Source organism: Genypterus blacodes, unplaced genomic scaffold, assembly GCF_046128005.1.
Source record: "Genypterus blacodes isolate CSIRO-AG114 ecotype Tasmania unplaced genomic scaffold, CSIRO-AGI_Gbla_v1 ptg000055l_1, whole genome shotgun sequence".
Taxonomy (NCBI): Eukaryota; Metazoa; Chordata; class Actinopteri; order Ophidiiformes; family Ophidiidae; genus Genypterus; species Genypterus blacodes.
The window spans coordinates 3,542,869-3,570,648 of record NW_027466867.1 but is presented as its reverse complement, the minus strand read 5'-3'; the positions used below and the strand labels follow the sequence as shown (position 1 = coordinate 3,570,648).

The 27,780-nt window shown below is 43.9% G+C and overlaps 2 protein-coding genes across 3 annotated transcripts; both read right to left on the bottom strand.

Moving 5' to 3' along the window:
* Nucleotides 1-541: 541 nt before the first annotated feature.
* Nucleotides 542-21,552, bottom strand: vclb (vinculin b). Of its 2 annotated transcripts, none has more exons than XM_076151806.1 (21): nucleotides 21,196-21,552; nucleotides 13,452-13,522; nucleotides 11,554-11,704; nucleotides 10,929-11,037; nucleotides 10,657-10,779; nucleotides 10,285-10,445; nucleotides 7,393-7,483; nucleotides 7,161-7,308; nucleotides 6,604-6,757; nucleotides 6,235-6,410; nucleotides 5,899-6,089; nucleotides 5,353-5,552; nucleotides 4,976-5,104; nucleotides 4,704-4,853; nucleotides 4,486-4,594; nucleotides 3,984-4,286; nucleotides 3,759-3,886; nucleotides 3,458-3,664; nucleotides 3,050-3,253; nucleotides 2,829-2,933; nucleotides 542-2,148 (listed from the first exon to the last, which is right to left on the bottom strand). In XM_076151806.1, the coding sequence occupies exons 1-21, from the start codon at nucleotides 21,361-21,363 to the stop codon at nucleotides 2,002-2,004; spliced, it is 3,225 nt and encodes a 1,074-aa protein (XP_076007921.1). In that variant the 5' UTR covers nucleotides 21,364-21,552; the 3' UTR covers nucleotides 542-2,001. The 2 variants fall into 2 exon arrangements, with proteins under 2 accessions (XP_076007921.1, XP_076007922.1); XM_076151807.1 differs by having other exon boundaries at nucleotides 3,458-3,643.
* A 2,592-nt stretch (nucleotides 21,553-24,144) lies between these two features.
* Nucleotides 24,145-27,255, bottom strand: plaub (plasminogen activator, urokinase b). The gene is made up of 11 exons (XM_076152326.1): nucleotides 27,133-27,255; nucleotides 26,987-27,047; nucleotides 26,504-26,608; nucleotides 26,261-26,414; nucleotides 26,008-26,105; nucleotides 25,775-25,852; nucleotides 25,503-25,692; nucleotides 25,266-25,417; nucleotides 25,046-25,186; nucleotides 24,757-24,905; nucleotides 24,145-24,659 (listed from the first exon to the last, which is right to left on the bottom strand). The coding sequence occupies exons 1-11, from the start codon at nucleotides 27,196-27,198 to the stop codon at nucleotides 24,480-24,482; spliced, it is 1,374 nt and encodes a 457-aa protein (XP_076008441.1). The 5' UTR covers nucleotides 27,199-27,255; the 3' UTR covers nucleotides 24,145-24,479.
* Between the last annotated feature and the right edge of the window lie 525 nt (nucleotides 27,256-27,780).

The following is a 27,780-nucleotide window of genomic DNA, read 5'->3' as shown; positions in this document are numbered from 1 at the left end:
TGTTGTTGTACTGATCGTGCAATGACGATAATGACATTCGATCCTATTCTATTGTGAAATGAATTATGAATGATGTCCCAGTTGTTAATGACATTATGAATGACGTCATCGTATGACAATAAATTATCCTACCTTTTCTTAAGAATCATGAATGATCTCGTGTTAATAATGATGATGTAATAATGATGAAGTTGATCAGATTAAATATATAATTTTGCTGAAGTGGGACAAGTCGGAGAATTCATATACATCATAAAGAAAGGCTAATTGTTTTTAAGCCTGAATTCCGTTTACTGTGTAACACGAACGCATCCTGGTTCTTTGAGGATTAGTGTTTACTTAGGTCAAAGTTGAATGTAAGGTTGTTTGGTTTTTACATACCTATATGCAAACTCAGTTTTATGGCATTTGTATTTATATGTACCCACAAACTCATCTAAATAGTGCTTACACATTTACAAAGATAATGTTAAATGCCAACTTCTTTGCATCTTTGCATGTCTTTAACTAATGTAAGCACACACACACACGAAAACATGCCTCCAAGTGCTATAAAATGCTTTATTACAAAATTGTGAACAATGCTCAAGCAGAATTTAGTTTCACCCCATCTGCATCCAAATACATTCCTGACATTCCTTTAATGAAGATTTATTTGGATTTGCAACGAGTCGTGTCTGATGTGTGTGTAGCTTTATAGGAGAATCATATACAACAAATCAACACCGTGACACCTTGTACTGATGATACAAAACATAATCTGAAAATGAAAACATCAATTGCAAATAAAGTTTCTTTTGCAAGGCACATCAGTTGGTATTAGATATTTGAAATGACACATTCACACTAAAAGGTCTTCAGACATTTCAAAAACAACAGCTACAGTTGCCACACACCAAATGTGGTCAAATGTGTTAAGTGTATCAAGAAATATCAAAACATAACATGAGAATTCCATTAGTTGTAGATGACACTGTGCTTTATCTCCTGTCCGGCTCAATCCCTTGACTACCTTAGACAAGTGTGCACATCGCGTTTTAACCCAGATGATTGTGCACAGGATGTACAATGATGAAGAGTTGAGAAACAGAAAATGGGAGGCAAAGGCACTGAGCTTAGTGAATTCACTTTGAAATCTGTTTTTAAGGGGCGGGGGGGATTTCACTGCCCTTAACTTTCAGAGTTATCCAGCTTTAATGTTTACCTCCCTGCAGTTACAAATTGTACTTCTACTGTGAATTACTTTGCTCAAAAACTAGCCGGGAACACTCAAACATGTATTGCTGAACACAAACAATCTTATTTGTGAAGATTATAGCAAAATGTCTTTGGCAGAACTCCCTGTTATTGAAAATAAACACTGCTACAATCTTCCCACAAAATGTAAAGTAATAAACTGTGTTTCTCTTTCATGTGTGTTAATATATCGTAGTGTAAACAGACATAATACCGCAGCTGGATACATTTTGTGAGAGCCGAGCGTATACTGTACTTGTAACAACTCCTTATGAGTTTGTGTGCTGTCTTAAAGGTGAATGAATGAAGAAAAATTACATGAAATTAGCAGTACAAAGATATAAAAATGTCTCTGGAGAAAATGTTTGCTATTCAAATTTAACTTGCCTTTGTTTGCATCTTGAAGAGACCAAAAACATCGACATAACATCATAAGAAACCCAACCGCGAATGAAAATATATATATTCCTGGGATTTTTCAGAATAAGCTTTAAAAGACATTTTTACACACACATTAGAAAAAAAATGAATTTCCAAGTAAGAATCTAACGCATAACTTGCACTGACAGTCCCATTGTTTACATTCTATCAGAACAGCAACAGTTTACAGACAGGGCATGGGGCCAGGGTGAAGGACACCTATATCGTAGCGCTCTAAGCATTTATCTGTCCATTCAGTCTGCTGCTCCCAGCTGCGGTGCTCCGTGTGGCAGGCAGGCCGGACAGAACAGCAGACGGTAGAGGAATGGTGGTTCTTCTCTTCTCTTACTGGTACCAGGGGGTCTTTCTGACCCAGTGGAGGGTGAAACCTGCATCTGTCCGGATCTTAATGGAGGCTGCTTCGGCCTCTCTGACAGTCTCCTTCACAGACTGCATCAGGTTCTGAGCGTTGTGCACCAACATTTCTGTGGCCTGGGGGTGAGGAAATTAAAAGAAACTCAATGAGGGAGATTAAGAAACATTTGCATTTGGTATGTAAAATAAAATATTTCATAAAAAGGTAATTGTATAGGAATAAAAGGAATCTACACGTAATGGTAGATGATAGCAGCCACAGGATAAATAGTGGAAAATCTACTAATGGCTATTAAGGCTAATTAAATGTATACTTTTGCAACAGTGACACCTACAGGCAAAAGGCCACCAAAAGCTCATTAAACTACAGGTGCATAGAATATAGTGGAAAAGTTCCTTTATTTCACTAATTCAATTCAAAAAGTGAAACTCTCATATATTATAGATTCATTACACACAAAGTGAAATATTTCAGGCCTTTATTTAGTTTAATGATGATTCTGGCTCACAGCTCAGGAAAACCCCAAATTCAGTCTCTCTGAACATTAGAATTTTGTGAAAAAGTTCAATCCTGTATCCTCAGGGTGTCTCACTCTGATCAGCTCGTTAACTCAAATCCCCTGCTGAGGTTTCCTGAGCCTTTCTCTTGTCTCTCAGTCTGGTTCAGTCGGCTACAAAATCTTCCTTACTTTGCAAATCGCCCAACCTCCTATCTAATACCCTCAAAGATATCCTAGTAAATTAACAAATACAACCGCAAACAGAATGTCTTTGGCGGAGGTGAAAACTCGACTCACCTGCTCCGATTCTTCTTCACTGATGTTGGTACGACCCAACATGGTGGCCTTGACCGTGGACAGGATTTTCAACTGTGTGCTGATGGTGGGAATGCGCTCACACACCTGAAAAAGGATGAGAAATAAAGGTGTAATCTTTATTAAGCAGTCCAATCTTTCAATTAATCTGTGTAAAACAAAAACCAACCCGCTTGATTTAATATGAACATTACAGCACTGACCTGAAGGAGGTTGGTCCGGATCCGCTTGTCAGTACACTGCTTAGCGACTTCCTTTGCCAGCCGTGTGACCTCATCAGAAGCCTTGGCGATGTCCTTGGCACACTGGATGAGGGCGCGCTTGTTTCCACTGCCACCACGCACCAGACGGGACATCTCAGCCATGAGCAAAGCCATGCGCTTGGCAGCACCAATGATGTCGTTACCCTACAAGATGCAACAGGAACATAAATGGCAGTTATCACTTTGGCAATGAAACACTATTCTGGTATTGTTATCCTTCTGAATTTGTCTCGACATGTTTACTATTTCTAGCGTAACATCTGTTGTGATCTGGCCAATAGGGATCCCAAAACATTTAATTTAAGGTTTTGCTCTTTAATTTAGCTCATAATAACAATGTTGACATACTTTGCTGGACCACTTGCGGGCCTCATCGTGGAGTTGCCTGGCAGCCACCATCATGGGCTCGATAACCATCTCACCAGCCTTCTGCTCTGGGAACTCCTCATCTTTCTCCTCTGGGGGAGGAGGCCTGGGGGGAGGAACCTCACCCTCAGGAAGAGGAGGCTTGGGTGGTGCGGCCTCATCGCTAAGCTGAAAGGAGTCAAAGTCGGACTAATAATGAGAAACAGGTTATTATAAACTTTGAATGGTGGAAATGATTAGCCGCCTTTGAACTTGGGTCTATCTGTGGGCTTTGAGGACTTACACTGAGTTGCTCGAGTTCAGGAGGAGGAGGTGGTGGGAAGTCTGGCTCCTGGGGCTGGAATGCCTCCCTCACCTTTGCCACAGCACCAAGAATCTTATAGCCTGAGTCCAGAAAGCCCTTCTGAAGGCCTGAGAGATGCAGAGCAAACATTAACAACAAATCAAAGGGCTCCACATTCTGCAAATACACCCTTAGTGTTGAAATCAGTCAGTCGCATAAACACACTTGGATCGTGAATGTTTCCAGCCACGGCCTTGGCGTCCATCACCATAGGAGAGATTGTCTGGCTCAGTTCATCGGACGCAGCCTTCACCATCTCCCTGAATTTAGGATCCTCAGAGTTCTCCACCTCTCTCTTTGCCACCAGGAGAATACGGTTGGCTCTTCGGGCGATGCTGGTGGCGCCGGCGACCAGCATCTGAGGCTGATGGTTAGCCATGGCCGTGCGGCACTTATCCAGGTCCTTTTTGATGGCTTCCTCAGAGGCATCCAGCAGAGACTTGGTATCGATGGCCTCATCCACCAAACCTAAACATCCACATTGAGTTAATCAAAGGAATATCACTAGGAGCACAATTACAGTCTCCTATTTCTCATGTACACTTGGAGGATTTTTTGGGGGTGCATTAATATGTTTGGAGGGAAATGAATATACTTTGGGTGTTTGATTGAACCACACAACTATTGTCCATGTGTAGAATCGTGCAGTATCTCTCTGAACACTCACCGGTCATTTTCTCCACATTGTCAATCCACTGGTTCTTCATAGTTTCAAAATGTTCGTATGCAGCTTGGTTTCCAGGGTTTCTCAGCAGAATACGAGCAGCAGATACCACCTTAAAAACACATTAATGAATTATCAGTCCAATAACAACTGCTGTAAGCTTGGCTCATACTTAAGGTATGTTGAGTGGAAACAGATATGTACACTGAAGTACGACATACTTGTGGTGTCAGGTCTCTTGTTGACTTGACGGCAGCCTGGATTCCCTCCACTGTGCTCCTGTTGGCCGTGCCCACAGCAGCGGCCTTCTCTGCTGTGGCCCCCAGCCTGTTGGCGTGGTTCTGGAAGTTGGCAGCTCTCTCGTCAAAGACCTACCATCCATTAAACAATTATCCAAGAGAGTTGTTATAAATAAAGGTAATACCCAGACAGTAAACATAACAGTATTAAAGGAAACACGTCCCAGTGAGTGAGGGCAGACTGCACCACTGACCTCATCCCTGTTGGGGGCACTAAGGGGGGCTGTAGCAGCTACTGCCAGTAATTTGATGGGTGTGGTGGTGTCACTGAAGATGTCGGACACTTCCTGAGTCATTGCCTCTTGCATCTTTCCTTTCAGATCCTGGCAGGGGGGAAGAACAGATGTTACAACCGACCAATATACTCCTGGTGGTGTTTACAGGACATTACAAATGAAATACAAACCAATTTATCACCTTAATGTCAACAAATCTTATGAATAACTAGTAACTAAAAGCTTAACCAAACCCCTAACCCTCCTAATTTGATTATGTGTGTTTCTACATGAAACCAGCAGAGGGCGACGCTTGTCTATGAGCATGTGTGGCTCATGATCCATTATAGTCTTACTCTCAAGGACTCCTGGAGCTGCTGAGCCACGGCACGAGCCTGAGGAGATTCTCCTTCGCCCCGGGCGGCCAGGTCAGCCAGCTGGGCCATGAGCTGCTCCACCTGCTCACACTTACCCAGCAGCTCCTGCTTGTACGGGCCAGGCAGAGCGCTCGCCAGCCTGCGGCCCTCCGCCACCAGCCCGCGGATGGCTGCCTGGCCTGGAAACACACAGAATAAGAGGAGAACATTATAAAGACTGAGGAAAAACAACACATTCTGTTCTTACCTCCGGGTGCAGCGATACGAAAGACATATCCAATAAGAACCCTTGTTTACTGAGCACAATGTCGTTTTTATATTCCTGCTAAGAACAAACCCTAAAGCAGTTCTGCAGGATTGAGCTTGTACTTTTCGCGATAATACAGAATGTCTTAAAGATTCAAACACTACTTTTACACTGTTCACTGTGTCCTTTTCTTGGTAAGGACAGTAACCTCCTTCGTGTGTGTTTGCGTGGGTGTGTGTGAGACAGTGAGAGGAAGAAGAAGGAGCAGCCAGACTCACCCACGCCACTGTCATCCACGGTGGGATTGTCGATCCAGCGCTGCGCCTGCTCAATCTTCCCCTCCAGATGAACGGCGGCCTTGGCGGGCCGGCTGTTGGCCACAGCTTTGTTGGTCTTGGACTGCAGGTTCTGCAGAGCCGTCGCGATCTGCTTAGCCAAAGCTCGGGCCTCTGGGGTATCACCTTTACCCCTATAAGGAAATAAGAATATGGTCTTTCAATCACGAGCACAGTGTGAGAGAATATGTGCAATTTGTGCGGAAACACCTAGTCCCTTAATGGATTTGCTAAGACAAATAATTGATGACTTGACGCCCGCAACAGTCAGTAACTTACTGTCGTCTGAGGTCAGACAGCTTGGCAGTGAGGGCAGCAATATCTCCAATAGAGCGCAAGATGTCCTCTCTTTCTTTGGGGTCTTCACACATGTCTGCAATCTTTTTAGCTTCGGTGAGGAGAGCCCTGATGTTCTCCTCTCCCTCGGGGCCGCTGTTAGGGTCCGCCAGCCAGTTCTGCAAGGGGCACGGAAGGCAGAAAATAGCTCAAACTGCAACAACTGCACACGCCTAACTAGAGGTTTCAGCTAAGTTTGCATAGAGTTTGCATGGCTATTGTGTTCAGAGTTTTAAATATGGGTGGAACAGAGAGAGAGAGAGAGAGAGAGAGAGAGAGAGAGAGAGAGAGAGAGAGAGAGAGAGAGTTCACCTGTGCAGCGTCGATCCTTTTAGCGATGGCCTGCTTGGAGTTAGTCATGGCCTCCAGTTTGCGAGCTGCGTTTTCCACCTTTCCTGTGAGCAGGTCCAGACCCTGCAACACCTGCTGGGCCCTCTGCATGGCTGCAGGCGCGGCCCCCTGACCTCTGCCACGGACAAAAGAAAACACTGTAAACCACGGTCACTAATGCTTTTCAGTCCTTTGTTTAAAAATACAAACTAGCCTACCCTTGTCCAGAACTAAGACCTCCATTTCCAGACAGAGCTCTGAGGTATTTCTCAGTGTTCAGTCTTCAAACAGGGGTTAAATTAGATTATAGATTAATACCAGACAGCTGTCTTTAACTGAGCGTGACTCAGGGGCTCTGGCAACAAGCAGATTCCCATCAGAGGGATATCACTTCCAGTCTTACACGCTATCCAGTCTCCCCACTCTCCATTAGGCTTACCTCATTGAACTCTGTAACCCTGGGAACTGAAGTTAATGTGTGAAAATTGCAAATTTGAAAAATGTTATTATTCAAATTCAGAGAGAGTTCTTTACAGTACCTTGCCCTCATGTCAGACACCTGGTCAGTCATCTGGCCCAGAGTCTTGGCTGTGCTCAGGATCTCTCTGCGCTCCTTCCCTGCACACAGCTCACCGACCTTCCCGGCTTCATCCAGGATCTGGCGGATGGCCTGCTCCCCTGCATCGCCTGGTACCAAGACACACACTCTGACATTCAGACACAGGACAACAGGACTCCCAGCCTGAGGACATGTTCAACCCTGTGCGTTACCTGGTTGAGCGGTTGGATCCCTCAGCCAGTTCTTAGCCTGGGCCATCTTGGAGTCGATGAGCCCCAGAGCTCTCTTCATGGCCTCGGTGTCCTTGTGGTCATGAGGGAAGGTTGAAAGAATAAATTAATAACTTAACTCAGTCAGTGCAAGCAGAAAAGACACTGCTTTCAATCACTCTCTATTCTCAAGACTCTCAAGTAAATAACCTTTAGTGTGGACGAGGTTAACACATGATTACAAATCTATTCCTTCTCCGTATCCAGATCGTGGCTTGTTTCAACTAAGCTCGAGCAGATTTGACTCATTCAAGGATGACGTTACAACTACAGCCTTACTGATACACTTCCATTATATGAATGAACATGTTTTAATAAGAATTCTCCAATACAGTTAATTTAAAGAAAATGCCATTAAAGTATATTTTAGATATTTTAGTTTGATATGCAGTCTTCACTATTTGCAGTATTGCCGTTTCTGTGATAAGTCAATCAGATCTGACTGATCACCTCATTCAGATGGGCTGTAGTTAGAACGATCAGTGAAAACCATTCGATGCAAAGCCATGCAGTTTTTCCTGATCAGATTATTCAGTGAGGAAAAGCTCCAGGCTCTGTTTCGTCACCACGATCAATGTTAGAGCCCGATGTTAAGTCCTCCGATAACAGAAACCTCCAACAAAGTCAGTGTGCAACATCGCTAAACATCCGTCAGGCACGACCGGACAGCACATGCTGTTTCCGTCCATCAGTGAGTGAATCCTGTTATATAAAAGCCAAAAAACACTCTCCATTGTATCTCGATCGAAAAGGGATGGAAATACAACAAACTTTCCATGAGTGGTTGACTTGACAATGTGTTCATTCATTGCCCAAGTCAGCACACAAAGCGGAGTCCTATAGGACATGCAGCAAAGGCACAGACCAGAGGAGACGACTGAGTGGTTAAATGAGCTTATTGGTCATGGAACAATAACAGAAAATCACAAACACATGGGGCCGCTCTCTGTAATGCAGACCAGGCAATGCTCCTATGGTTCTAAGATGTTGCATTGAAGCCTTAGTTCATCAAGAGTTTAAGCAAAAGAAGATATATGACCTAAATACTGTCCACCAAGCACGCAGTGGAGCTGCAGGGGATGTTCAGGTACATTTGTGCCGTCTCCCACCACTACTTTGTCCCCTGCTTACATTATTATCACTAAGGTTTACAATGAGTTCTTGTTTGCTCTGTGTGTCCCCTAGTATGCTGGAAAATAGTTTTTTGTTTTTCGGGGTCATTTATGTGCAAACTCAAGGTCACTGGTCACTTCTTGCACAGGAAGTAAATGGCTAAAAGTCTAAAAGCCACTCTACATGACGCAATAAGATTATTTAGATATAAATATGTTCACTGCTCTTGTCAGTAAATTGAGATGTTACCCTCAGATAACAGGAAGTAGCTGAATGCTGTGGAGAAATGGTATACATGCAGAGAAGCTAAAAATAATTTTATGATCATCACAGCAGATCCCAGTTCTTTTTCTATTATACTTCTATCCAGCTTTGTTGTTTGAGAAACCCTGGAACTAAAAGAAAGAACTTAGACTGGAATGCTCCTTGCTTTAAGTATGTTAATATAAAAAAAATAAAAGTGAGTTTGCTTGATAAAAAAGTGGGAGTTAATGACAGAAAGGTGTGGAGTGATATCATCAGATCTGTGTGAGTGTATTTGTTAGGTTCGTCTTTAGACTCGTGCTGCTGGGACAGTGACCATCTGTCCGTCTGTGAGCGTGGGGAAGCCACTGAAGTGACAGACGGACTAAAGAATGACCTATGACACATGCAACACACTATACTCCTCACATGGGATTACAGAGTGGGAGTATGTTGTGGTAATGACAGAGACCGTGTGAAGTGAGAAGGTGAATTAGTAATCGTGGCTTGTGAAGAACTCATCAAGCATTACTGTGGGATTAATGCCAACACGTACAACTTAAAACATTAGTTTATGAACAAACAAAAACCCAGATCAGATTTTCTGTGTGCTCTCCTCCTGTGGGCTGTTAGAACCAGGGGGACTTTGGAGGAACCAGATCCTTCCTGGTGATAGAAGACACCTAAATCAATCCCCTAAGAGTCTGAGGGATCAATAATCAGACCAATGGAGGAGGACACACAGACACAATGTCGTGTCAGGAAGCAAAACAAACACGCAAGTAAAATACTGCACAGATTTCATTTCATCCATTCCGTTTGTTCCAAAACAATCCCATTCCTTCAGCAGTGTTACAGTATTCACACCGCTAAAGTGTGTCGCTTACTCTCACACTGTCTAATTCAATAGCACAGCTGTTTCAATCGCACGCAAATGGCACCACAAGAGCACAAGACAGCACACATCTATCAGACATGCTGCTGCACAACCAAGGGGCGAGAGAGGCAAAGCTTACCTTCTACAGGGGGTGAAGGGGAGGAAAAGAAATGGTACAAAAAGAAAGGAAGAAACCACGTGAATACAAAATGTTCAACCAGACGGGGCAACACAGGAGAGTCGACAAATAGGAAGGACCCATTTGGAAAAGTGTTGGCGTCACGTGCAGAGATTAAAGAGCTAGACAAGACGAAAGGGAATTAAAGTTCATCTGCTTTCATTGGAATCAGTGAGAAAGTACTCGTTTCTACTTCACAACCGGATGAAACAAGATGCATGCGTTTGAAGAAGGGAGAAAGACACGGAACAGTACAGGAGAATAGAGTCCGTTGATGCAGAAGGGCATTCTGGGAGTGGGAAGGGTTGGAGATAAACGTCAGTCTGTGCTCATACAAACACTGAATCCACTTTTGATTCATAAAGACAACAGCAAAGTGTGTTTTTAAATTCTACAGTATACAAACAATATAAACGGAACATACCTTATTGGCCCAGGCATCTTCGTCCCAGGAAGTGAGCTGCAGAACTCGGATGATCTCGTTTATCTCGCCGCTCATCTTCTCAAAGGTGAAGTTGCGGTTCTTCAAGGCCTCCTCCACGCCCTGACTCCCAGAGGTCTTGGTCGTCACGAAGATCTTTATACCTGAAGTATATCATAGAATTTGAACGTGTATGTATGTGTCGATGCCTTGGAAACAAACTGAGACGTAATTCTTTTAACGTGACACAGAGTAGTTACCATTATTTTGTTATGAATTACATCCATTGTGTTTGGTTATGAAGCCCCACCTTGTGAAATGACGTCAGCTTGACCTACTTTCTATTGAACGCAGTGTGTAGCAGAGTGTGTTTACCTGAGATGAGGACGGGCAGCAGCTCTTTGACCGTGTTCATGGAGTTCACCAGCATCACGCGGTGCTCCTGGTGAGTCAGTTCCTGCTGTCGCTCGTCGATCATCTTCGCCATCTTCGTCATCCCTGAACAGAAGTGACAACAAACATATGAACGCAGCAGAAACATTTCCCTGGTGTTAACTTCATAGTTTAGAGCCTGAATCTGTCAAACCAGGGGACAGAGAGATCTGAAGTGCTGACTGACTGACTGACTGACTGACTGACTGACTGACCTGGTCCGAGGTTCTTTGTGTATGTGATCAAGTCCTCCATAGACTCCACCACCTCTGCCACGGTCAGGTACTCCAGGATGCCTTTGCACACGCGGATTATTTTACGAACCTAAAGGGAGAACATGTAAACATTAGACTCTGCTGGTTGAACATGGCCCTGCACTCTTAAGAGCTGTGCCTGACACCCTGACACCCTGCTGAATGATGACTCCCATTGAGTCCTGCTGATTACTGCAGATAGCAGTGGGAGGCCGGCTATCAAAACTTGCCAAAGAGCCGAGTCACCATTCTTTCTACTCTCCGTTGTCTTTAAGGAACACAATGAATTCACTGGAGATTTTAACCAAACTGAGATAACCTAGATTCTAGAGAGAGGAGACAATTTCTCCTGTAAGTAGCTTTCATGAACTTTATCAAATTCACATTGCACACATAGGAAACAAGTCCATACTGCAGAACAGAGGGAATCATGATAAACTGTAGATGAGACAGGCTAGTAAACTGGACTTAAGGATATGTGGCCAGATGTCAGAGGCTGTAACAAACCTCTCACCCGCTCGTTCCTCGAGTCAACTCCTGCAGAATAATACATCAATGTACTGTATATTTATATACAAATCAATACCTCTGCTTCATCAAAGGTCAGGAGCAAGTCAGATGTTCCAGACAGGATGCCTCGGGAGCCATCGATGAGGTAATCGCGAGCAGGGACAGAGTATGGATCGGCTTTCAGCATGGAGGCAGCCTGCACCAGCTTAGTGCACGCATTCTCCACTCTATGGGAAATACAAGAGCAACGGTTTTAAGACCAGTCAAAAAGTGAATTAAATACACATCTGAAGAGAAGTCATGCTGATGATAAGATGCCCTTCAAAAAGCCAGACAACCCCTTAATGCATGGAACTTGTGAATTGCCTGCAGCGAAAACAGAAGCGCCGAGATACAAGGAGCCAAGACATCAACGTCCAAATGTGTTTCATGTCTCACATTATTTTGCTTTTCATCTTTTTGCTCTTGAACTGACAAAACTCTCAAATTAATATTACAGTATGAGATTTTTTGGGTTGGTTTGTTGTTGAGTATTTACTTGTCATTTGTGTCCAAAACAGCAAAATAAGAACATGAGAAGGAGAGGATGTACGGTGGAGGCACAACAACTCAAGATTCAACAAGCTACTGTAACAAGGAGCTCTATGCAGCTACTACACATTCAGCTATCTACCTAGAAGCACAGACAAAAGGGTTTAAGGCAATGAGCAAAGATGGTTACTGTTTTATTTGAAAGTATTGCCTACTGCCATTAATGTGTACGATTACCTGCTCACTACCCTGTTCGTGTGTGAGTCAGGTTTGAGCAAGGGACGTTTGAACAACCATGTCTCCTTCTATAATGGTGGAATTTAGTCTCTGCAATTGGAAATCTGCCTGGGGAACCATTGACAACTCAATTCTGGGCTTTGGAACTCCAAATTCCAGCTGTATCTCCCCGTGAGGTGAGGCGCCAGTCGTCAGTGAACTCCGGCGACCATTCAGGCTCAGCCCTTTGTTTCTGCTTTGTGCGAGCCACCTGCGTATCAAAAGAGGCAAATAGCTGCACACATAGAAACAGGCAACAAGCCAACCCCTGACACGTGTTCCGCTTCCCATACAATCCCAACTTCCTACTTCTGCCTGTAGGCCAGATGAGTAACAGGGGAATATTACGTGTATTTTCCACATTTTGGGGCCAAACGCCAGGCGCTCAAGTTTGCATTACTCCAAAGACGCACGTCTACCGAAAGCTGAATGCAAATCTATATGCATGACACCGAGCAGTTGAGCCAGCCATGTTCCTCTCAGCGAGTGCAGCAGCGAGAAACGAGACGAGGCCATGCATGAACCGGACCGCCACGGACACTATATTTAGTGAAGGAGACACATTCCAGCACATGTGCTGATGGATGACGACAGGGTGACGATGTGACTTGGAGGCGCCAAATGTGTTGAGCCTGACGACCTACGCCTGCCAATGCATTTCATCCCTGACCTTGGGGGGGCAGGGAGGAGCGGGGGGGCTCCCAGGTCCTGGTGTCCCCTTCTTTACCACTAGTCTCTCACTTAATCATGGCTGGTGATACACACACAGAAAGCAGCTGAGCACAACATAGAATGATTTCTCACAAGGATTGAAAGCAGATGTAAACAAAAGCTGGATGGACAGATGTGTGTCGCTCCTTCCCTACATGTTTAGAAGCAGCAGCAGCACTTATAACTAGATTGAGGCCATTCTCCTTCAGGGGGAAAAAGGAACTCCTCCCTCGCATGTATTTCTGTTACACCAGGGGCAAGACTGTGAGGCACTTAACATGCCATGTCTGACCTTTGCTTGGGTACAACCAGCCATTACTGCAAAAGATAAAGAGAGAAAGAGAGCCAAAAAGAGGAGAGTGGGTCCACAGAGAGAGGAGGAATTATTCCTGTACAGCAGCAGCAGCGTGGTTTCACTCTGTATTCATTCGGACGCTTGGGGGGAAAGATGCTTACTTGATAAAAGCCGGCGGCATGTCCCGTTTCATGATTTGGTCTTCTGTGGTTTGTACCGTGTCCTTCCCCACCTGTAGAACAAATGACGAAGGTTAGTTACATTCAGAAAAACAGAAGTAAACTGGATAAACACATGGCCATTGTTGTCCACATAAAAGGAAGTGTGTGTTATTGCACGTGCATGAACATGAAGTTTGTCAGTAACATGAGCTCACTTTATCTGACTTCAACCACTTGCAGTTCATTTGCTTTTTTTCAAACTCGCTGAATCGTTTCCAGGGGTCACAGGGGACCGGAGCCTGTCCCAGCATGCACTGGGCAAAGGTCGAGGAGCCGCAGCAGTAAGGTCACCGGTGGATTACAGCGTACACATATGCTGTGCAATCGTTCTCACTTTCATGCGACAACTTTGTCTGCAATTAACAGGCGGGGGTTATCTCTGCTGAACACGGGGAGAAGACGAGATTGAACCTGGAAAGTTGAGCCACTGTGTGATGCCGCGTGATGTTTCCATCGTATGGCGAGCTGAGTGAAAACACAGTATGGTTCTGTCACCTCTTACTGCATGTTCAACATAACTCTACTTCCTATGAACCCTTTTGGATCAATTGAATCGTTTCAAAATAAAGATTGTTGTTGTTCCACTCATCTTCAGTCAGTGTGGCCATTTTGATTTCATCTCTGATCAAATTTGAGATTCAGAGGCCTGGCGGAGGCCCTGTCAATATTCCAGACAGCCGGAAAAGAGTGCCATCTGCCAGCACGCCTCTTCTGATCTCGTGACGAGCTCGGGGTTCATGTAAATGTGGGTGTGTCTGATTGTGTGATAGGCTGCTGATGGGCACCCTGCCTCTTACCCAGTGACTGCTTGGATCGGCTCCAGCCCCTGAAACAGTGAGTGAGTAGATAGATCCAGACTAACAGAGGGCTACAATCACACCAGAATGCTTCTAACTTCATTTTTGATATTTTCCTATTGTGCTGCATTGTTCTTTTATTTACTATTTACTACTTTTGTAATCTGAATCCAGCTTTAGGACCTTGAACCCATACTGCCATCCCGAACTGCTCAACGCCATCTTGAAACCCGATGGATTGACCGTACAGCGAATCATCCACGTGTTTCCTCCCAAGTAAGGCTTAATATCTGGGCAGAATTAGTTTGGAATTGTGTTGTGGAGCTACTTCTCCTATTGTTTGACCCACCACTGTTCTCAATAATGTGTCCATATTCATCTTCACTTGATGGATCTATTCCAAATCCTTGATGCACATTTTCTACATCAACCATTAAATGTACAAACTTGGCTACCACACTATGTTCTTCTCCCCCTGAAGGAGTTTAGTCTTTATTCATGCCGTTTCTTAGGAACATGTTTTGTTACTTGTAGAGTGACAAAGAGTTATTTCACCGAGGGAGCTGCTGGAGCAAAGCCAGGGCTCAGCGGAGCTCTGATATGTAAAGCAGCTGGACGCCTCCTCTCCCTAAAAATGCCACGATGACTCACCTCCCCCACCATGATCTCAGCTCTGCTAGGACACACACACACACACACACACACAACTAACCCCCATCAAGCTGATGTGGGTGATACATCACGTGTTCATACCAGGACACTGACTCGGTCAATAGGCTGCATCACGGCCCAGTAGGTGTAGGTTAGAGTCTATAAAGACGCTCTAACAGTTAGACGGTCTTTAGAAGGTTTCTTACAACATCGATTACCTCACAGTCACTCACACACAATTCATTTTCAACATGTTTCCACATCTTGCATTAGCCAACAAAGTTTATACCTCCTAAGGCGCACTGTTGGGGGTAATGCTTTACAAAACACCAAAGTCCATACAAACAAAGGACAGCAAGCAAACAAGGCCTCCTCACCAAGTTCACAAATTACTTGTGCAAGGCAAATTCATCTCAGTTCAACAGTACATGCAGAGTGACTCAGACTAGCTAGCTATTGTTTACTCGATTGCCATTTTAGGCAACAAGAATGCTGAAAAGATGGGTTGCTCGTCCGTTCTGGTTAGTTCTGATGCAGCTTGGATGTTTATCCAACAACAGACAGCAGCAGAGCCATCCCAGATGGTTGACCAAGAGCCCGTAATGGGACAGAGCCGATATACGTCTCTTCACTCTCTTTTCATTGGGCCACGGGGACTGTGACTAACTTAGCGGTTATGAATGAGGGCCAAAGGTTGTGCCGAACTAAAACTGGAGCTTAGCACTGGCTGTCAATCTCAGTGTGCATGTGCCACCCTGACATTCCTGCCATGAGAGGCTACTGTGATGCTACATCAGAGTCTGTCGAGTTGTCTGTGAAGGTTCTTAGTCATCCAGGTCAGGGTATCCAAAGAAAAGTAAAGCTTCTTCAGTTCTGGCAGACTGGTGGGGGATTCCCAGGTTTGAACCTCTCTGGAGTCGTAGTTAGGATCATTGATACTCCTTATTAGTCATAGTCTAACTCCTGAACCCCACCTGTTGCCATTTTCCACACCCGGCCACTGGTGGCTCCAATAATCTGGGAATCCCCACCAGTCTGCAGGAAGTGAAGAAGCCTTTTGGATGAGAGGTGAAATATCTTCAAGCCTTTACTAGGAAGTCTGAATGCCTAAGATTGACTTTTCCTCGGAAATCTCTCAAGTAGTTCATAGACTTGATCGTCTTGTTTCGGGGCGATGAAACCGTTTCAGACTTTACTCAATGCATTGTTGCCAACATGATAGAGTAAAGCCTCCACATGTTCTAAAGGAGAAGTATGACACAGCAGTACAAAGTCCCCTGACACATTGCAGGTAACAGGAAGCAGCGCTCTAACATGACAGAAGATGCAAGCTTTTACTATACCCTATTCTCACACAGGTGCATCTCTGCAGGTCACTGTGCTTTGCTCACTCTGAAGTGTCTTGCAGGACACAGAGAAGCTGCTTATTGATGCTGCACACAACAACTCCTCTCCATCCTCCCCTTCCTGGGGTTTAAAAACAGTCCACAGAGCTGTGAGCCAAACAATTCACTGTAAAAATAGAACTGTGACCCAAGTTTATGGTTGTTGTCAAGCAGTTCATCACACCTGGCTTTCTTCTCTATTTCGAGTCTGGGTCTAGTTTTTTGGACCACATACTTTCTGATAAGAACAATAAACCTTTTTTTTTTTTTTTTAAAGGAACAAGTCAAACCAACAGTCATTCCTGCTCCAATGAGAGAGGACACTCACCTTGTTAGCTTGGTATACATGTACATACATGGATGGAATACATAGGATTCCATGGTTTGCCAAAAATGTACACAAAGTATCATGTACAACCCTTCATGCAGAGTTGTCTTGCTCAGGTTACCATGATCACATGTAGAGCCAATCGATTTACAATCACATGATCTGTGTCTGTTACTCAGAGTAAGCAGAGATAAACAATTAATACTACATCTTACATGCCAACGTTTTGATGACCTGAATCAGAGTATATTCAACATTTTAATGTACATGTCAAGTCCTGACCCCAAGGATTACGTAATCAAGGTGATAGCTTGAGGTAATAGCAAGAGACCGATTCCCTTATCATCTTAATCTAAGCCTTCACACTCTGCTTTGTAATGCTGACTGGCAATTGTGTCTGGAGTGCAAATGGTGACACGCCTTTCTCCAGACACGAGCAGAGAGGAAACCCTGTGCTGTGAAGTAGCTTGATAAAGTGTCCGGGGCCGGAGAACAGACTAAGCTTTGTTGACAGCGGCCGTCCGTCTGCAGGGAGAAGAAAGGACACTCTCAAAGCCTCAAGGCTGCAAAGACACAGCCTGCCTTTCATACGTTGGCCAGCTTTTACACAATGCTGGGTTACTCATGGTGACCGCAGAGATCTACGACGGCACAAATGGAACAACGTGTAATGTCAAGCAGAAGACCAAGTCTAAGATGAGATGCACGCAAAGTTAGAATTGGGAGAAACAAGCATTTACAAAGAGAAACCCAGGCGTTAAACCCATTTGTTGCTTCCTAAATGACCCAACTCCCACAACGATTGCACGCTGTGTCCCTGTTTGCAGTGGCAGCAGTCAGTTTCTCATTCATTGCTCGAGCCGTCTCACTCCTCCTGTGTGGTACCAACAGCTGGAGCGCTCACAGACTTCCTGACTTAAGCTTCCTCCATTTCATCAGCTCAACACAAAACCTCCTCCGCCCCTCCTCTGATTATTGCATAAAGCACTGTGGTATTTTGTAACACGCTGCAACATCACAGGAGATGCAAGCTTTTCCTCTCCAGCCAGTGTTGAACAAGAGCCCTACTTTTACACAGGTGCATCTCTGCATGTCACGGGGCTTTGAAGTCTGCAGACGCTGCCCTGCGAGTTGTGCAAGCAGGAAGAAAAACACTGACTTCATCCGTTCCAAGACCGTGCATTACTGGAATTCTTTTCTTCAAGCCAAGTCTATATAAAGGAGCTGTAAAAATAATAAAGAACCACAGGCCTGAAATAAAAAGAGGTTGTAGCCATTTGAATGGGTGACCACTGACATAACTCTCTATCTTCTACAGCAGCTTCATATTAGGAACAGTTACTGTAGCTACTGACTTCAAGTTGCATTTGTATCTACAGGTTGTTGTGGAACAGATTTGAATCCTACGAACACAGCGCACGCACACACACACACCCCCTCCCCTATAAGACAGGATGTATTCCTGCTTGCTGGGAATTCTTCACATTCCTAACATTCATCTTCAATTAAGGTCTGGCTCATTGTCTCAATCAGGAAACATAGCAGCCAAAGACACTGAGTGGTAAATGTCATTTGAAAGCTGTATTCAATGTAAACCAAGCTTTTCTGGCAATGCTGGTTACATTTCGGAACAAAATGCATTAGAAGAAGCCTTGTGTTTCCTGAGGATCAGGCGCACAGAGATGAATGGCTTCCCTTTCAAGAACCCCGCCCGGAAATCGCCTGGGCAAAGTTAATTAGAACACGGAGGAAGCACACACACACACACTCACACACTACATGACCTGATCCTTTACAACAATCAAACTAGGAATTTACTTTCAAGTTGTGTTTGGATCTCACACCCCACTGTGCGCAATTACATTCACACTGAGCTACTACTTCTGACAGATGAGGTCTGAATCAAAGTGTGTGTGCATGGACATTAAGCACCGTTGCTGCGGATTCTTGGGTTTGCGAAACTATGAGACATTACACTGGATGCTTAACTTCAATGACATCATCGCACTGTCTATGGGGGTAATGTTGCAACATCTGGAGATAATTACAGACGTTATGCCTTCCTGACACTGGTGGAAATGTCCAGTCACTGTTCTGATAATCCAGAGATCTGAGGTCATTGTACCCCAGGCCATGTGTATGTGTTCCATTATTGCTGAAAGGCTCTGATGGACTGTCAATTCTACATAAAAGCATTACTCAAATGTTTCCATCTGAGCTTTAAGTCCATTTGTATCCAATAAGTGAGTAAGCCATGAGCTGACCGTCTAGGTTTTCTTAATCATTGCCATTTAGTCTCAATATTAGCACATACAGTAAGCACACAACCCAGCCCAGTCCAGCTTGGGATCTCTCTCTCTCTCTCTCTCTCTCTCTCTCTCTCCCTCTGTTCAAGTTCAAGTTCAAAAAGGCTGAATTGCCTGAAACATGTTAGTGTTTATGGCAGCAGGTCAGCTTCCAAAACTTCATGCATCCTTAGGATGGGACAGAGATTTGAACCGGCGTCACTACATTGTGATGGTTATCGGGTTCTGACAACCAAATTATAGTTCTGAATACTTGTCTGCAATCTCCCTCAGAGGAAGGAAGTCTCGACGGGTGTTGCAACAGCCTATACATAACTAATGTGAAGTCCTCTAGTGTGAAAGTGAAATTTTGGATTACAAAAAGTACAGTTGTAGATTAATTGTGGGCCAATCTTTCTAAATGAAGTATTGCTTTGCTGTCAGGAGACACCAGAGTAAATGTCCAACCAGCAACTTTCAGAGATCTGAGCTTTCTCATGCTGACAGAGACCGACACTCAACTGCCTTAAATTAGCTTTTATCTCTTCCTTAAACCTAAACCACATGGCCTGACAGGACGTTGATATCTTCTCCCCTTTCCCCCTGTCATCTCCCCTCCGGGAAACGTGTACTGCTTTGTGTTTCAGTGCAAAAGTTAAGGAAATTATTGTAAAATGAAGGCCGCTGCTAATTACCTCCTATTAAGAGAATAAACAAGGGGAAGCAATCCTGTCTGACTTTCTTTCCCTGGTTTCAGATGGTCACAGTGTGGCTGAGGGGGGACACCATTGTAGTCGTGCATGTTTCTGATTCTATATTTACTTGGAACCACAGCTGCTTTTGGTCGTGAGAAAGACGCTGCACTGAATTGAGTGTTTGTTAAATGACAGTGTGGCAGAGCATGATTGAAAGCTAGAAAGAACTGAGAATGAGTGCGGGCAGGGACACCATGATGATGTTGCCATTTGGGAGTGTTTGACATACTTTGGTCGAATTCTAGTGGAGTCCAATGTAGAGAATAGATAATAACTTCATATTAATTAATAGAAACATAGGGAAGTGTACCATATAGTTAAGTTAACCACATACACAAAACTACTCATACTCTTCAAACCTGGCCAAGAGTCAGACTGAGGGGACAAAGTACTGTTTCACTGCCAATTCAAAATGTATAAACTGGAAATGAGAGGAAAAAGCAATGATTCGGTTTTCTTGTACAGTGCAAACTTGTCAAATCAGAACTTTAGAAGGCTCCTCTCAACCTTATTTCATATTTGCACTTGCAACACTTGCTTAACGTGTGAAAAGTCATTTCCTGTAGATTTTGCATTACTTTACTTCTGCTTGTTAGTACTTGCTGGCTGTTTACACCTTTGCCTCCAATGACACATCAATCTTAAATCGCTTTAATCTCAATGAGACCTGAGACCTAGAGTTTATATCTGTGCGTGTAGAAGTGATGTGTTCTGAACTGCATCACCAATCAATCGTCAGCTTTTCTTCTAAGTGAATCAGTGCAGGTTACAAGGTTAAAAGGTTACAAGGTTGGTGCTTACATTTTTCTATGTCTATGCATTTCCTGTCCACCTCCCTGCTGATTGATGATAGAAATTATGCAGTGACTAAATCTGTTTTTTGTGAATCAGATCCACTAAAAACCGATTTACAGTGACTTCCTACAGGAGCCATGGAGGTGAAGACTTAAACATTTGATTAGAGATGTATTTGGGAGTTTAGATTGCAAGTATAAGGAAGGTATATCGGTATATTGGGCTCATGCAGTCAGACTACAGTGCAGTACGCTTTTGTTTCATTATTATATGAACAGTAGTATCCCAAAAAAAACTACTGTCTCGTTCACTGCACATCTATTGTTCCAGTGAGCTTCAGTGCAGTGTCTTTCCTTGATGCCATGTGTGTATCGGGGTTGTGTGGGGCTCATGCCTACGTCAGGATATGGCAGTGAGCTCCAGAGGAGGCAGGGCATATTTTCAAGGGGAAAAGGGCGTCACTGCCCTTTGCCCCGAGTCAAACTACTTCAACAAACTTTTAAAAGAATCCACGTCTATTATGTTATTAAATATATGGATTTCAAACACGTAGGTTTAACGGAGGGCTACGGTTGTGTGTTTTCAGCATTCGAAATAGCCAGAAGTGAGACAAAGAGCGACAGGTAGGCTAGTTTCAGGCATACTTTGCTCCGTAAAATGAGGGGTGAAAAGGAAAAAACACACTCACACGAACAAGGTTGCTAACCGCCGACTGCACTGCGGCCACCGGCGCCGTCAGATCCGGGATGGCTTTCCCGTCAACTTCACCTTCTTCATGCATTATCACCAAATGGGATATCTGCTGAGCCACCGGCTCCAGGATACTTTCTATCGTCTTCGTGTGAAACACCGGCATGGTGACAATTTCAGACCACTATCCAAGGGTAGAAAGGTGAAAAATGTCCGGTAGGTTTGTCCGAAACTCCTGCTAAATGCGCCGACAACAAACCCGGGATAGTTTTCTCTTCCAGGACAGTTTCACTCTCCGGTAGGAAGCCAACAACTACTCCCGTGGAGCCATCAACTCCCAGTCAGAGCGCGAGAGCGAGAGCGAGCAAAACCGGACGTCACACAACTGCGGCCGTCTACTGGCGAATCAGCGAGCGCGTAGCAATAGTCCCAGATCTGTGATTGGTTGAGCTGGAGTGCCAGCTAACAATAGTACCGCCCCCTTCCACACAGGCGACTTTGCCTGAGCCTGAGAGCGCTCCCTAAATTACGTAATAGATTCTGATGTCCTAAAAAGGGAAATACTGCATGTGCGTAGTGCACTGAGAGGGATTCCAGACTTGTAAATTAAACTGGTTAGACAAGCTCCACTTTCAGCATTTAAAGAGGATGAGATCACGATGATCGTAACCGTCTGGATCAAACCTGATTTTTGCAGGACAAAAACATTATTGAAAATGTGTTTTGTTTTTTCAATCTTTCTTTACTTCTTTTTACATTTTAACGATATATTTCTTGTCTAGTTATTGCACAGAAATCATAGAAGAGGATACAGCAGAAATAAATCAAAAACAGACATTGAATTTAGCATTTTACAGAATGACATGATATTGAATGCACCACTCACACACCACTCCGAAGTCACTTTGCCATTTGGAACATTTCTTAGGAATGAATTCTGGGCACTTCTTCTGATCATACAAAAGACAAACATTTGTTTACGACCTCAGGGTGGGTCAAGATGTGGCAACACAACACAATTTTTTAATTCCTTCTTCTTCCCATCCTCACACCCTGAAACAACAATATTGCAGGATTGAAAACCAACTGCCAAGCAAGCGAGCTAAGGAATTCCCACAGAATCCCAAGAGGGGGCTCCAAGCAGCAGCCCATTGCCTAAAAAGGAAGAGTTCAAAAAGAAAGAATCAAGGAAGTCATTCAGTTTGAACCCTTGTGTAAACACACATGGGGCTGATGTGGTCGCCTTTTATATACATTGTTATTACACCAAATGCCAGTGAAGAGAATCATACTCCTCCATGGGGGAGGCAGTGGCTCAGTGGGTAGAGCTTCCGCTTGGGAATCGGAGGGCCGCCGGTTCGAGTCCCCCTCTGCGAAGGGTGGTAGTGTAATGCAATGTAAGTCGCTTTGGATAAAAGCGTCTGCCAAATGCTGGTAATGCAATGTAATGTACTCAAAACAGGATTTCTACAGAATCTCCACTTTGATTACTTTGAAGTTGGCCTTTCAGTCTAAAGTCTCAGCCCAAAGGGATACAGAGAGGGCTTTCTTTAATTTCACTCGAAAACAACGATTTGACCCACATTAACGGGTAGACACACCCACCCTAAATAACTCCCCATGTATCTCCCAAATGTCAGATATGCACTATCCAGCAATAAACAGAGGAGTCCATCCTGAATATAGACATCAAAGATGGCCTGCTGTTTCCTCAGATCTCCAGTTACTGTCACGATCCTCCCCGTGTGTACATGCTGGAATGTGAGAAGACCCGCTCAGGATGGGTGGTCTGCACCTTCCCTCGCTGTCAAGCCCATAAGAGCACCTGATTGGCTCCTGCTTCTGCATGCTATATCAAGTAATATCTTGATATAGCAGGGAAATCTTGATGAAGAGTTCTCCACTATCATCCAATACTATCATTTTAACATCACCTTCTTCTTCAAAAAGCTCCTCATCCAGGCTCTGTGCTTGTTGTGTGTTTGCTTTGTTTACTTGTGCAAACCTTAGGACCAGACGTCCTCTTCTGGTGGAAGGAAGTACGTGCAACCAGTGCATGGAGGAATTCATTTATTCATTTGAGACATTTCACAGTGAATAAGACCAAATTACCAACATTGAGATCCAATTCATGATCCAAACTCAGACTCTGACTCAGTTAAGGAACAGGCGCCTCTATACAAAATGAGACACAACTGTGGTTCATCAAAAAAAAGGTCAAATAGTTTACAGAAACGTGAGTCAGAAATATGCTTCCTTAGTTTCCCGAGTCTCTCTGCCAACAGCTGCAGAAAGTGTCTATCTGTCACAGATGCTATTTTAGGAGTATTTCTGGTTTGGTGTCATCCTTTAGTCATATTACACCACTTCTGTCTATTATTATTCATGTGTTTGTCTTAGGCACTGCAAATCACTACACCAGAGTTTACTACGACTACTTTAATGCTCCAGAAGCTTGAAGTGAGAAGACTGGAGAAGCCAAAGTAAGTGGACCTGAACTAGACTGAATGGTGGATGCTCTGGTTGACCTTGTGTTGGCCTTGTCAGATAGGATCAGTGGTTCTCAAACTTTTCTTTGGCGGCACGAAAGAAAAAGTTTGAGAACCACTGGATAGGATGGACTGCAGAAGAAGTGGGAGGTTCAAGGTCATGAGTAATCTTCTACAGCAAAGCAGAGGAAGCTATCAAAGCTCAGCAGGTTGTGTTTCTTTACGATGTTGCAGGTGATGATGCACTTTTGTCGAGCACTTACAGTTTGATTGTAGAGCTGATGAAGTGGTTTCATTGATGTGAGACAAGCCTGTGACCTGGTTGTTCATCAGCTTGTACTTGAATGTTCCAAATCCTTTTGGAAGGTTGATAATGATCCCTACATACTTGAAATGCCCCCTTCACAGTTATTTCTTTTAGCTTTTTGAGTACCGCGTAATAAATAAATAACCTTGGATAATTCAGAAAATGTTTGTTTAAAAAAACAGACATTTAAGTGCAAAAATACCTCGAACCACACAACTTTAGTATCTGACCCACAGGATTCGATGAATCATCAATGGCAGGAGGAAGTATTGTACAATAACCATGTGCAGCATCAGCAAGGCAACACCCACTATACTCTTGTGCTATGAGCTTCCACAAGTTATTTATACTGATGTGAAATTAGAAAAATACTGACACAGGATTCATTAAAATACACACAACTTATAAAAATAGCTTATGGCAAAGAGGGAAATGAAATAACACCGATTTGAATGGAATCAGTGACACATGTGGTTGATTATTCATTCAGTAGTTTTGAGGAAGCAAGGACAGGCCCGTTTTCTCTTCGATCCATGGATAGTAGTTTGTCACTTTAGTGTACACGCCAGGACGGAATTCCTGCGCACATCCGTCTCCCCAGCTCACTATACCGAAAAGGTAGAGCCTGTTATCCAGCTCAGACACCAGAGGGCCTCCCGAGTCACTCTGTGGGAAACAGAAGGAGGAGATTTAGAGCAAATCTACAAACATATTTGTCAAAGCCATCCGAGCCTGATCAAGCTGTGACCTGCTGCTTGCATACCTCGCAGGCATCTTGACTCCAGTCAGGACTGCCGGCACAAAACATGTTATCTGTGATCAAGCTTCCATAATAGTCTCTCTGTCCACACACATCCTGCGCTATAAGATTCACTCGAGCCTCTCGGAGGTACTGGGACTTATACCACAAGCCTGAAAAGAGAACGGGACAAAATTACTGAAATAAATGAACTTTTCCACCATATTCTAATTTATTGAGATGCATCTGTAGTGACATCCACCGAGGAGATCGTAAAAAACTGCTGAAACATTCATAAGAAGGCTTTCCTCACCAAATTTCTCTTTGCCAAAGCCAGCGATCTCACATTGAACATCAGCCTGGAGGGTCTGATGGGGAGGAGGCAGGCAGACGGTCCTTACTTGGTGGCTTTCCTGAGCACACTGACCATGTTTACTCCTTAACTTCACCAGGGCTACAACATAATTAGAAATAAAGGGGATTATTACTGTGATCACCAGATGCAGGACATAACTAAGAGCATGCACTCGTACCAATGTCGTTGTTGAAGTTCCCCTCGCTGTTATCAAAGCCTTCATGGTTGAAAATTTCCTCCACCTTGAATGTTTGCTCCTGGTCTGGGATAGTTTCATTCAGGGCGTTCTTCCCCATGGTGACGGTGAAACGACGTGCTTTCGTGTGAGAGCTAAAAGAGAAATTCATAACCTGTTGTTGTCATCCTTGTTCTTCATCACCTGCTGGACTTACAGAGGGTGATCTGGTTTTCCTACCCTTCTGGGAAGCAGTGGGCGGCTGTGAGGACCCAACAGGGTAAGATCAAAGTTCCTCCGCAACGGAAAACCTGCTCTTTAGATTTGCTGCGCCAGAATATGGCAGCAAACCACGGGTGAGAGTCGATTGTGGCGATTGTTCCACCCACAATCCGAAACTGCTTTCTACTGCGCCGACCACATGTTGACTCTGCAGGGCAACACAACCCACTATGACAACAGACATCAGAGAGCATTCAAAATGTAACATGACGATCATTAAGTGACCTTACCAGGCGCTGCTGTCACAGTGGTTGTGAGCAATGGCAGGGCTGCTGTCACAGTAGGTGTGGGCAAAGGATGGGCTGGAACTGAAGATCAGAGATTGTTTGTTTATCTTCTTTGGACAGTGATAAAGAATATGCACTCTGATTTTGTCCACACACAATTTAGTCCTTGAGTTAGTGCCCTGGCAGAACCTTGACATGTTTCATAAGACGGTAATTGTATGACACCGTATACTCACAGGACTCAGAGGCACAACGCGGAATATCACAATATTCCTGAACCAGCGCCAGATTCTTCCAAACATAACACCATGGCCGACGTTTAAAGTACACATTTCTGTAATAAACACATTATATTATTCACTTTAAATGTGTCACATCAGGGTATGTCTGTATTACAAACACACTCATATCCCTCGTTTAGCATGATACCTCAAGACAACTGTCCAACATGATTTGTATCTCTGAATATGTGGATTAACTGTAACGTACCTGCAGTAGTTGTGTCTTCCTGCTTTGATATCTGTAGACATGTACTGCTTCCTGGTGTCCAGATCCCACTCATTGCACGGTCTTCCACTCTGTGATTGAGAGACGGTGCCTCTGTAGTAGAGTCCAACGCCCTCGTAGCAATCCGCACTTGTTGCTACATGAACAGAGAGAGCTGTTTGTTTGTTTTGTATCCCGCCGCTGATTGGAAATAGGAAATGCTTAGTTTCGATTTCAGCTTTTTACCTGTTTCACAGTGTTTCCCTCCAAAACCATCAGGACACAAACAGAACATGTGTTCACCTCTGGACAGGGACGGGACAGAGGTGCCTCCATTCAGGCAGAGGACACCTATTAACAAATCAAATGTTAGTTAGGATCTCCAAAATGTGTAGGTGGGTTTTGAGTGACTTTTTGCACAATCTTCCTATTTTGGGTGTAAGAGGAACTATGCAGATTACGTAACATAATATTGAAATTCACAGATTTTCATCTGAAGTCTCTGGACAGAATGTCAAACGACTAATATTACATGAAATTAGACATGTCGCATTTACATTACACAATGCAAATAATGTTTTGCCAAGGAAAGAGAAAGAAAAGAAGAAAAAAAGGGAAAAGAGAGCGAGAAGAAGAATAGCTGGGGGAATTCACAATAGCACCAATTTTGAGTTCATGTGATCTGAAAACATAATTATCAGTAACAGTAATGGATACAGAATGTCTTACCTGATCTCCTGTAGGAGAATGTGGAGAATGCCGGCCTTCTTCGCCTCACAAGCACCCGTACCTGTAGGGAATCAAATAAATGCACATGTAAATAAAAGCACAAGTCGAAAGTGTTAGACTAAGGAATAAAGCTGCAGTCTCCTTACAGCCTCGGTTGTGGACAGCGCTGACAGCGTATAAATGAAAACCACAAAGCTTTCCGCCTTCATCATGTTGCTTCACTGCAGAGATTGAGATAAAGAAAGACTTCTCCTGATGTGGAATACATGAGAATGGGGCCTCCCTTTCCTCAGGCTCTGTTATGACTCCTCATATCCAGGGAGGGGGCAGATATGATTGGCTGAGGAACTCTTTGACAGGCCGGCCCATTTGGTGGTGAATGAGTCAGATACACTTAATCCACATCCTTTAATCCCTTAAATGACTTTGTTGGTTTGGACTAACTAACTGACTAACTAACTGACTGACTGACTGACTGACTGACTGACTGACTGACTGACTGACTGACTTACTTACTTACTAACAACAAAAACAACAACAAATGAAACTTCAGTAAGATAAATATGACTATATTACTGACTTTACTTGTAAAATACCACCTAACCATCTAAACATAGTACTTAAAATGATACTTACTAGTTGTAAAGTAAGTTTCCCCAAATTTAAATGGTTACAATATCTTAAAAAACAAACTTTTCCATAAATATGCACAACTGTAAATGTGTACATAAGGATCCGGAAGTCGTTTAATTTAGATCCTGCTCGGTCGAAGGTGCATTAAGGTAGCATCGGAA

Excerpts from the sequence above, each read along its gene's own strand:
- vclb (XM_076151806.1), bottom strand. The coding sequence starts at position 21,363 with ATGCCGGTGTTTCACACGAAGACGATAGAAAGTATCCTGGAGCCGGTG. Across the intron at positions 11,038-11,553 it reads TGACCTTTGATGAAGCAGAG|GTTCGTAAAATAATCCGCGT; the intron begins GTATTGATTTGT and ends TTCTCCCTTTAG. Across the intron at positions 4,595-4,703 it reads CAAGAGACCTGACACCACAA|GTGGTATCTGCTGCTCGTAT; the intron begins GTATGTCGTACT and ends TGTGTTTTTAAG.
- plaub (XM_076152326.1), bottom strand. The coding sequence starts at position 27,198 with ATGATGAAGGCGGAAAGCTTTGTGGTTTTCATTTATACGCTGTCAGCG. Across the intron at positions 25,418-25,502 it reads GCCCACTGCTTCCCAGAAGG|CTCTCACACGAAAGCACGTC; the intron begins GTAGGAAAACCA and ends TTTCTCTTTTAG. Across the intron at positions 24,906-25,045 it reads CTTTGGCAAAGAGAAATTTG|GCTTGTGGTATAAGTCCCAG; the intron begins GTGAGGAAAGCC and ends TTCTCTTTTCAG.